General features: G+C 42.8%; 1 protein-coding gene across 1 annotated transcript; it reads right to left on the bottom strand.

Moving 5' to 3' along the window:
• Positions 1–1,991: 1,991 nt before the first annotated feature.
• Positions 1,992–10,906, bottom strand: METTL21C (methyltransferase 21C, AARS1 lysine). Its single transcript, XM_055244373.2, has 4 exons — positions 10,423–10,906; positions 6,901–7,052; positions 3,021–3,138; positions 1,992–2,512 (listed from the first exon to the last, which is right to left on the bottom strand). The coding sequence occupies exons 1-4, from the start codon at positions 10,610–10,612 to the stop codon at positions 2,118–2,120; spliced, it is 855 nt and encodes a 284-aa protein (XP_055100348.1). The 5' UTR covers positions 10,613–10,906; the 3' UTR covers positions 1,992–2,117.
• Positions 10,907–11,495: the final 589 nt, after the last annotated feature.

Below are 11,495 nucleotides of genomic sequence, written 5' to 3'. Positions count from 1 at the left end.
TTTTATATCCTAAGGGAGGACGTTGCAAAAGGAATGTTCATTTTTCCTCCCTTTTGCTTGAGAGAAAGGCAACTTCTTTAGCACCATATATATATATATATATACATATATATATATAAACATATATAGATAAACATATATATAAACATATATATAAACATATATATGTATATTTATATGTGGGAGTAGGGGGAAACACCATTTCCTTTTTAAAAAACAGCCTTAAAATCTTGGAAACAGGTTTGTATGAGGTAGATCTTGCTGTTGATGAATCCACTATTGTTTACTTTAAAAGAAGAACCTTAATCACCATCAAGAGGAATTGAAGAGTATTTAAAAACATCACCAAATTTACCTCAGAGACTCACTCTCAGAAGGCAATATCAATAAAGGAGAAAACAGAGACAAATCTTTGGAATTATGACTAGAATGCCCATTTGTTCCTTAAACTTACAGATACTTCTTGTTTTACAGGCAGATTTAAAGATCACTTTAAGAAATACCCATATGTATTATTAGCAAATCATACTAATTTCTGTCTCAATTATTGCCTCTTTAAAGTACTACTTTTTTTTTTTTTTTTTTTGAGACGGAGTCTCGCTCTGTTGCCCAGGCTGGAGTGCAGTGGCGAGATCTCGGCTCACTGAAAGCTCCGCCTCCCAGGTTCATGCCATTCTCCCGCCTCAGCATCCCTAGTAGCTGGGACTACACGACAGGCGCCCGCCACCACACCCAGCTAATTTTTTGTATTTTTAATAGAGACGGGATTTCACCATTCACAGGATGGTCTCAATCTCCTGACCTCGTGATCCACTCGCCTCAGCCTCCCAAAGTGCTGGGACTACAGGCGTGAGCCACCGCACCCAGCAAAGTACTACTTCTTATGAAGCCTATCTTCCCACCAGGTTCTTCAGGAGCATCTTGATTCTTCTTGGCCTTTTTATTTTCACATGATTTTAGACTTAGCTTGACAAATTCCACAGGAAAGTATATTGGGATTTTTACAATGATTTCACGTAACTGTTGATCAATTTGGAGAAAATTGACATATTTACAATGTCTTCCAATGCACAAACTTGGTGTCTCCCCATTTACTTACGTTAGTTTTAATTTGTCTCAGTAATGCTAGATACATTTGCATCAATTTCTTGCCCATCTTTTGTTAGATTGATTCCTAAGTCTTCAATATTGCAATTGTAAGTGGTATCTTCATTTAAATTTCATTTTCTAACTATTTGTAGTTAGAATTTACAAATAAGATTGAGCTTTCACTATTGACATTTGGCAACCCTGCTAAACTCTTACAAATTCCAATAATTTCACTGTGGATTGCCTGCAGTTCCAGCGGTTGGTAAACTGTGAGCTGTGAACCAAATCTAACTCAAGGCCTGTTTGGGCAGGCTAAGAAGGTTCTTACCTTTTCATAAATGGTTGTCAAAGCAAAAAAAAAAAAAATTATATATATATATAATGTAGAACAGTATGTGACTGGAGAGCCTAAAATACTTATTGTGAAAAAAGCAGACAATACAGAAATTAACTAGAAATTATTAAGATAATTGACACAGAGGGAGAGTCTTTGTAAATTAAGAAGTTCTTAAGACAACATTGTTCTCATTCCGACAGTTTTTTCACTTTTAATCAACTTTAAGCCTATTAACTGTTTTCTATCATTCAATATCCTCTTTTTGCTGCAGTTAAAAATCTGCAAAAGTAGATTCTTCAAACTAAGATATAGTGGCTCTGTCGAGCCCAGTTTCAAAAATCATGTGACAAGACTATATTGCCAAGTTTAAACATATGCTCTATAGCAGAAATAGGGAAGAAATGCACTTATTAATTTATCCATGTAAGATTTATTAAACATGTAACTTCTTTGGAACCAACAAAGCTACTTTCATGTTTTTATGTTGTTCTTTTTAGATATTTAGATTAACCAGATAATCTTATCTTAGAAATTAGAAAGTTTCTGCAGTATTGTTAACATTTGTTCCGATATACAAGTTGTTTCTATGCACTACCTTCTCAATCCTATAAAAGAAGTCTTTATTACCAAAGCAATTTCTAACACACTGCTCAAAAGACACACTAACCTTGTGAAAGGCATTTTGTTGGATTTAGTCCCATTTTAGTATCCCCTTAAAAAGTTTGACTGATGACTCTGGATATTCAGCCAACAGTGTTGTGTCAAAAACTTGCTTGAATTTATCTAAAAATTCATAGTCGGTGCTGAACCTGAATTTGTTTGCCCAAAGCAGCACCGTCCCTGGCTGGGAAAGGTACACCATGGTGGCAAGCAGCTTGTCCAGGAAGTAGTGATGGTAGACCACATCCGAGGCTAGGACGTAATCGTAGTAAAAAGCTGACTTGGGAAAGTTTTTGTCCAGGTCTTCCCCCCATACCAGTTCTCTCACTTCAGGCAGATGTGCTGTACATTGTAGTGTGTTTTTTAAAAGATTGTATTGAAGGTTTCCCAGAACATCAGGCAAATCTGTTGCTGTGACTTGAGCTCCTGAGAGAAAAAGAAAAATTGCAACAATGACCTGGAAACATCTGGGCAGCCACAGTGTACATATACCCAGGGAGAAACACAAGAAACAACTGGATTCCTTAGCCTTGGCTCTATTGGTGGGTGGGCTGGACATGTTTGACCTAATGTGGGCTGGCTCATTCTTTCTTGTGGGTGGTCTTGTCCTGTGCACTGTAAGATGATGAGCAGCTTCCCTGGCCTCCAACCACCTGATGTCAGTAGCTCCCTCACCTCACCCCACCCCTGGGATTGACAACAGAGATTCAGAGTCATGCCTCTGGACTCAACCTCGTCCCATGGAAACTGGTTGATTGGAGTTTATTAACCTCTCCGAGACTCAATTATCTCTGTGGATAACAGCAGTAATTCCTGCCGCATGACATTCTGGGTCAGGGCCAGGCACCTAAACCACAGCCTGTCATAGAGTAAGCACTTGCTATTGTTGCTACAGTAAAGGTCTGGATACTAGGTCAGGAATAAATAAACAAACCTAAAATACTGGCCACAATGGAAACAAGGCCTGGTCCAGCACCAATTTCAAGTATTTTTGCATCTTGGAAATTCAATTCCTCAGCATGTTCCTCCAAATATTGACACAAAGCCGTAGCCTAAAAAATAATTATAACTTTTCATGTGGGCATTAGAACATTGGAAGCCAGTAGCAACCCTTTCTGGCACCCAAATTTAAATACTAAAAGACATGTTATTACATATGTTCAGTTTATATTCATAAGAACCCAAATGTACACTCAATGCCATATTTAGACCTCTGAAATAAAGAAGTTACAATAAATTGCATCTAAGAAACTGGGGAAAAAGATTTGTTAAACTGCCTCTTAAATCTCCAAAGAATAGGAAGAACAGTAGATCAGCTTAGCTCTTTCAAATCAGGGCAATGTTGAGCTAAAAAAACAGCAACTTCTTCCACTGGTTTAATCATGTTGGGTCTCCAACTGCTTTAAGAATGTTGTTTTATGTTAGAATTCTTTCTTGTAAGAGAGTTTTTTTAATTATAGAAATAATTTTTTAAAATGTCATTTTATAAACTTGAACACCTCTTTCCTGGCTCCTTTACCAAAATTCCGGTTGGCGAGCGCTTTGCCGTATTGAACAACGGGTTAGTGACTTTTATTGAAGTGGTTCGTCTAAGAAACAGACTGTTCAGAAACTGCTTCTCAGACTTCAGTGTGCAAACAGATCCCCTGGATAGCTTGTTAAAGATGCAGATCCTCATTCAGTAGGTCGAGAGTGGGGCTCAAGATCCTGCACGTCTAAACAAGCCCTGACATGATGCTCATCTGCTGGCGCATGGGCCCACTTTGAGTAGTAGCAAGGAGATATTTTTTAATGTTTCATATATCAACAAATATTGTTAGTTTTTTATACAGGAAATCAAACATCCCTTTTTTCTTTATTCATTCTCTTCTGCCTCCACCTTCCTCTAACCTTCCCACAAAGAGTAAAGGGTATTTGATTTGCATTGATTGCTGAGGTGTTTTCATGTATGGCAATGAGGCATCAACTAGCAGTGCCTTGGATTGGAGAGATTAGGAAGAGTTATGAGAAGAAATGACAAAAAGTTACTTAAATTTGAGTATAAATAGCCCAGAGTGAGGAATGTGAACACTGAGATTTAAAAATCAATGAACTCTATAATTTACTTATACATTTAGGCCCTAGCTAAAGATATGCCCCCATCTTCCTCTGGACTCTACTTTCTATTTGGGGCCCAGTTTGGAGTGGGGACAGCCAGGATGATTGGAGACGTGTCACTCTTAGGATTATGAGTGGTAGGTTTAGTAGCCAACCTGACCCTGTACATCACTCCATTTCATCCTCATCTCTTCATGTTGAACTGCCACGGGCAAAGATGAATATGACGCAGTCACCTCTGCTGTCTGGGAACTCAGTGGTGGGGCTTAGGGGCCATGTCAGCCAATTACAAACTGAATTCTGGGGAGGTAAGTGCTGTAGAGGAGGCAGACAGCAGGTTGAGGGGAGAGGGGTCACCACAGAGCCGCCGAGGAGTCAGGGCCGACTTCATGGGGCTGGGGAGAAGCCAGCTGGTGTGGAAGGCCAGGGCGGTGGGTAAAATAGCAACATGGGTGTGACGTAAATAGCACCAACTGCAGCACACTGCAGGGAGCTCCAGAGTTTAGAAGGGAAGTTTTGAAGAAAGGAGTTCTTTGGTCCTTAAGGAGAGAAGAGAAGTATTCGCTCTGGGGGCTGGGAGGAGGGGGTCAATATCAGGAAAAGAGTGTCACCTAGAGCCATTCAGAGGGCAGCTCTGAGGAACTTCCTGGAGATGCCTGCAGGGGTCCTTCCTGGTGCCCTGCCCTGAGAGGGGCTGGCCCCAGGGTGTCATCTGGAGACAAAGCTTTTCTCGGGGACAGCTATGTCTTTTGACATTGCAAACACTCCCCCCAGCCCCTAGTCCTGTTAGCAAACTCTGAAGAGATCTTTTCACAGAGTTGCACCTGAAGTCTCACAGGAAAAGGGTGCCATCCCGCTCTAGACACCCTTCTTGTGCAGCTTTCAGGAAGCAGGTTTCGTGAGAGGCTAGTGTTTGGTGCATGCGTGATACCTTGTTCAGAACAAAACAGTCAGGTGGACAAATATTCTTTTTTCAATTTCTGATCTCTTTTTTTTATTATTATTATTTTAAAAGAGAGATGGGGTCTCACTGTGTTGCCCAGGCTGGTCTCAAACTCCTGAGCTCAAGCGATCCTCTTGCTTCAGCTTCCGAAAGTGCTGGGATTACAGGCGTAAGCCAAATGCCCAGCCTCTGATCTCTTACTATACCACTTTCTCACTACACCACTGCTGTCGTCTATTTGCCGAATGTGTTACAGTAGGAAGCTGTGAATAGTTTGGTGATTTTCAAACTTGTTTTTAAGGCAAAGAAAAGCCTTTGGTGGAAGGAAATTATGTGCATAAGGTGTGAAAATAGAGCTCCGTGTTTGGGAGTGACTGAAGGTCGACACCTGAGAGCCTGAAGCCCTTTGTCTACCCTTCTCCCCATCCTGTGCCATCGCCAGATGACCTGAGGGAGCCCCGTGGAACCACTAACCAGGACTACTCAATGTGGGGGCCCTGGCCCAGCAGATATGCATCACCCCGGAATGTGTAAGACCTCCTGAATCAGAATCCGCATTTTAACAAGACTGCAGATTGGGAACTTCTGATCTGGAGCCCTTCTAATCACTGACAACATCTGCAGTGGGAAAAGCAACCACGCTGGCTCTGAGGGCCACTGTCTATCTTGGCTCTGCCCTGAACCCCAGTCGGGAGCTTTACCACGCCAGCAGGCTGGCCTGCGTTCCCGTTTCCTCAGCTGAAAGGTGGAAAGAATATTACATTAATGAGGACAGCTCATGTGAGCTTACGCTAGGACTTCATTTAATCTCGCAACCTGAAATTAATTCTCACAATTCTGACAACCATGTCAGGAGCGCTGCAGACATTACTACCACCCTAGGTTTTAAATATGGAAATGAAGGCAAACAGAGGTGAGGTGAACATTTGTGACTACCCAGCCCTGAAATGGCAGCTTTTCTGACTCAAAATCCAGAGGACTTCCCCCATTTCAGCACCATCCTCTCAGGGCTATGGCAGGAGTGACATGCCATGAAGTCATGCTTCCTAAACATCCCTACCGACACAGCCCCCGTGGAAAAGAGATGAATGGCTGCCCGGCCGGGCGTGGTGGTTCACGCTTGTAATCCCAACACTTTGGGAGGCCGAGGTGGGCAGATCACTTGAGGCCGGGAGTTCAAGACCAACCTGGCCAATATGGTGAAACCCTATCTCTACTAAAAATACAAAAATTAGCTGGGCGTGGTGGTGCACACCTGTAGTCCCAGCTACTCAGGAGGCTGAGGCAGGAGAATTGCATGAACCCAGGAGGTGGAGGTTGCAGTGAGCCAAGATCATGTCACTGCACTCCAGCCTGGACAACACTGTGAGACTCCATCTCAAAAGTAAAAAAGGGAGAGAGAAAGAGATGAATGGCTGAGGGTCGATGGGCATGGCTCGGAGATGCCCACTGCAAAATCTGAACTCTAAATCCCTGGATTTTTTCTTAACAATTTATACAAGTTTTGCATTCACTTCCTCATATAGCTGAGTTTATTTAATATAAAAATAATGTTTCAAGAAACAGAGCTTAAAGCAAAACCAGTGTTTCTGAAAGAAACACTGTTTTTGCTGATCCCAAGCACACCACCAACACCCTCCGGGGGCGAGCAATTGAACCTCAAATTGAGAAGCACTGGATATGAAGGAACTTGACAAATTGTCCAAGGCAACTCAGAAGTATGGACTTGTTATCTCCAGAAATCCTGACATCACAAACGTGACAGTTCTCTCACCCCTGGCCACACCACCGCTCCGTAACTCTCTATGGATTCTTGGATGACAATCTCCTTTCCTGCAAACCGATAATGCTCCTGAGTGTAGCTGGCGTAATCTGTAGGAACAAATTTCTGGAGGCTATGAAGAGATAGTTCTATCTTGTTGGATTCTGTGAAGCAGAAAAATAAAATGGAGTTCATGATTTGTTCAAATCCAGTGCAAAGACACACTTGGTATAATTGCTAAGATGGCATTAGATTGAACAACCTTTCCATAAACAGAGGGGATGATGCTATCAAGGAGAACGGCTGCAGATTGGCACAAAATTGAATTATGTGGGGTGATGGGGACATGAAATTTGGATGTGACAGTTTTATCAGATGACAAAATGCCAAAGAATGCTCTGGGCCTTTTCTTTATTTAGGGGAGGACAGAAGGTGTGTGGATCGGTCCCCACCCTACATTTTGCTGATGGAAAAATGGTGAACTTACCAGCAAAATTGCACAAATGAGCTGTCTGGATACAGAGGAACTAGGTAAACACAAACCTGCCTTTCTTTTTTCCTTTTGAGACAGAGTCTCACTCTGTTGCCCAGGCTAGAGTACAGTGGTGCAATCTCAGCTCACCGCAACCTCTGCTTCCCGGGTTCAAGCGATTCTCCTGCCTCAGCCTCCTGAGTAACTGGGATTACAGGCATGCGCCACCACGCCCAGCTAATTTTTGTATTTTTAGTAGACACGGGGTTTCACCATGTTGGTCAGGCTGGTCTCAAACTCCTGACCTCGTGATCCACTCACCCTAGCCTCCCAAAGCACTGGGATTACAGGCGTGAGCCACCACACCTGGCCAGACCTGCCTATTTTTAGGTCTTGAAGTGAAGTAACATCCCCACATGTTGGCTGGAGCATGTTCCTTCAATCTTTCCTACAATTGCTGCTCAAAAGGTAGATGCCCAGCCAGCCCCACAGCCCTGGGGGAGGATGTCAGCTGAGCTCTGGCTATTAAGTTACTATTGCTTTAAATACTCCTTTAAACCCATGACCCACGCTAGCAGCTCTCAAATGGCACATAAAATGAGAGGAAAAGAGCACCTGATCGAGCTGACATCAAGGGATCACAAGTGTTTGCAGGTTTTCTAGAGTGTTTAGGAATAAAAGAGCAGTGAGGCAAAGTGTGTGGAAGAAGGATCAGGAACAGAGAAAAAGGTGTTGGTCCCAGCGGTGGGAAAGAATTAACAGTGCGGAGAGTAGCGGGGAGGAAGTTCAGTTTTGTTTGCATGAAACCTGCCTTTGTGGCCTGGGATATGACTGTAAAATGTTTAACCAGGGATAAAATATGGGCTCTGGACAAAGGTAGAAGGGGCAGCCGGTGAACATTGGAAGTGTTTTAATCTGAAATAGGCACTCAGGGTGGAAGGCAGGAGGAGGTGAATACGAGGCAAAGGGAAGTGGGTCTTGGAAGAAACCTGGTCAGCAGGGCATCCCTCAGGTCGAGGGCAGGGCCTCGGGGTGTTTCAGGTCTCACTCATTCCATACATACTGGAAGAGTTCCATGCCACTGCTCTGCAAAGGCTGGTAACAGCTCCACAGTAAGTAGAGGGATTTGGAGTGAGCCTTTAAAAATAGTCACAACCATTTGACAATGCCTGTTGAATCTAACTACGAACAAAACCCGGAGCTTGTATTTTATATGTCTCTATATATTTTCATTTAATTTCTGTAGAAATTCATTTTTGTTGTATATTACAAAAGCATCAGTGTGCAGCACACTAAAAAAAAAAATGTGAATGAAGTGACTCATTTGTAAATTAGCATCATGGGTGCCTTCAGCTCTTCAGAGTGCTGTTTTAGCCTGTGACTTTGATTTAGTATTTTCTACCACTTTGAAGGAGAATTCTCTGCCCTGACAAAAAAGGCGAGCTTCCAGAAACCTGGGACCTCAGTGAACCTGCAAGACCCCTCTAATAAAGGTAACCAATTCAGTCCTGAGACCTTGTCCTTACCTGCCCTGGTAGGAGGCTGTAGGGAGATTGTAGGGGAAGGGGGGAGCACTGTAGCTTTCCCCACCTCTTTTGGGAAGCCACTGACATCTAACAGAACCCCAGCTCCTACCACAGGGCTGAGAGACTGGCTCTGAATTCTGGTTTAGACGCAGGAGGAAGGCCGAAGAATAGAGTGATTAATGTTTAATTACTAGTTCAGCAAGAGGTGATTGACAGTGTTTGACGATTGCTCTGGAGTAAATACTCCCACCGTGCCGATTTCAGAGAAGCAGCATGACATCGCTGGGGAAAGACGTGCAGTACCTCGCCACTGTGTAGTGTTCCTACCGTACAGACACCACAGACACGATTAACCTTGAGGGCATAGATATTAGGAAGAGGTAATAGAATAATTGATGATGAGTTTTGAGTATTTATCAACTTCGCTTTTAATATATCTTTGTCTTTAATACAATCTATTTAATCATAAGATTCTAACTTAAATTTGAATGATGGTTATATATAACAACCAGCTACAAAAATTGCTGAAATTCAGGTGCCAGTACAAACCATCTCCAGCGCACCGCTGGGTGGTGGCTCAGAGCATCAGGGACCTGTACCAGCCCCTGCCAGCTTCCCTGTCCTGCCCCACTCTCATCCAGGCCATGCCTGTCCTTCCTTCCATATGTCACCATCTGGGGACTTATTTTTCTCTAGAGACTAGGAAGAGTAAGTAGGCTGATTTTGAATGGCTCATCATTTCACAGGTAAATAAACTGACAAATACTAAGCTTGACAGCTACACTTTTCCAATCAACATTGTAAGGAAACATAGACATACACATATTCTCTCATAAGACCCTGTGAGGTTCTACAATGATAAAGAAATGTATGTTTTTGTGCCTGAAATATTTTCATTTATTCTGTCTGTGCTATTCTGACAGTTTTAGAGAGATCAGATTTTCAGATAAGGTAGAGTTGCATTTTTATGTAAACAATTCAGTAAAAATTAAAGTTGGGATATATTTTTACCACCTTTAATTATAAACACTGTAAATGCTGCATCTTGGCTTTTATTAGATCATTTGTTATGTCTATTATTTATTTACACTGAATCCATGCCCAGAAATGTAACCCTAAACTGTTACATTGTCCTAATGGGGAAATACAGTTTGATTTATAAAGATTCACTGTATGACAAAGCTGCCAAGAATGTATTTTGGTGAAAAGCAGAAATGAACCTAGATTTTTTTTTTCTTCTTTTTAAGTTCTTGTTACAAAAATACAGCAAGCTTAGATCTATACATACAGTAAAAACAAATGTGTGAACTTTGATAAGTAAATAATGAAAAAACAGGAATTACTTTCAATAAGTAAATAATGAAAAAACAGAAATTATGTTTATGCTTGCAAAACATTTTTCTGCTAAGCTTCATTATAGTAAAAAATCTAATGTTAAAAGGAAATGGAAATTCTTGTCACTGAAATTTACTTGAAAATGTCATCGCCAGGAAAGCAACTGAGGAAAACTGTTGAAGTGATGAAGAAGGAGGTTACCTTCTAGGACTCCCCCGGTGCTGTCTTTCTGCGGAGCCGCCTTCTTCTCGGCCTCTAACCAGCCACCCCGGGAGCTGAGTCCTTCCCTCTGGCGCCCGGGCTGCTGCGCGGAGCTCAGACACACGTCCATAGCCGGAGCCTGCTGAGAGGAAAGAGCTGGACAAGGCCGGAGTCGCTCGGCCCAAGACATTCCCGAAGAGCTCCGAAAGGTGTAGGTTATCTGAGCTAAAAAGAACGCCTGCTTTTCAGCTTAGTTCCCTGAGTGAGCAAAGCAGCCACCCAAGGAGCTGTTACCCTGGCTTTGCTGAGCAAGATGCGGAGAAACCATTACACATTACTGAACCTATGTGCGTGAAGAAATGCAAAAACAGCACCTTTGGCCTGAAAACCAGTTTTATGTTGCTCAGGGGCCTAGAGCAAGTTTTTGTTCTTTTGAAAAGTTATTCTTTGCCATCCTCCTCCCCACTCCAAATATTGCAGCCCATCACTAAGTTCTGGGACTCTGTACTGTATCTCTAATAACTTTTGGAACTGAATCCTAAAATCTATCCAGACTTGCATACCACTGGGGGTACGTGTGGATTCTGGGGTTAATGACATCATGGATGAGAAGCTGGGATTTGGAGCAAACACAAGGCTACTCTGCTTTCCTCCGAGGCTCTATTGCAAGACAGTAGAAAGCACTGGGCCGGGGCCAGGAGCTCGCCTTGGCTCCCACTCCAACACTGGGCAACGCACTCAGTCCCTCAGAGCGCATTTCCTCATCAGCGAAAAGGCGATCCCAATATCCGCCTACCTCCTAAGGCTGCCGTGAGAAACGGAAGAGTGAACGTGACTATTAAAGTGCAGGAAATGGTACCTGGTCCAGAACAAGACACCTAGATATTGGGATCATTGATTGGTCTCAAGATAACGATGCCTGACGTTGCTGGAGGAATTCTCACATTGTTGTGAGTTCTTGAAGGGCTTGGTGTGTATTCATTGAATCCTCACAAAAACCCTATGGGGTAGACACTGGCATGACGCCTTGCCTCAGATGAGAGAAATTCAGGCTCAGAGAGATTAAAAACCAG

The sequence above is a fragment of the Symphalangus syndactylus genome, chromosome 15 (assembly GCF_028878055.3).
Source record: "Symphalangus syndactylus isolate Jambi chromosome 15, NHGRI_mSymSyn1-v2.1_pri, whole genome shotgun sequence".
Lineage (NCBI taxonomy): Eukaryota > Metazoa > Chordata > Mammalia > Primates > Hylobatidae > Symphalangus > Symphalangus syndactylus.
The sequence above is the reverse complement of the archived record's forward strand: the minus strand, read 5'-3'. Positions and strand labels throughout refer to the sequence as shown.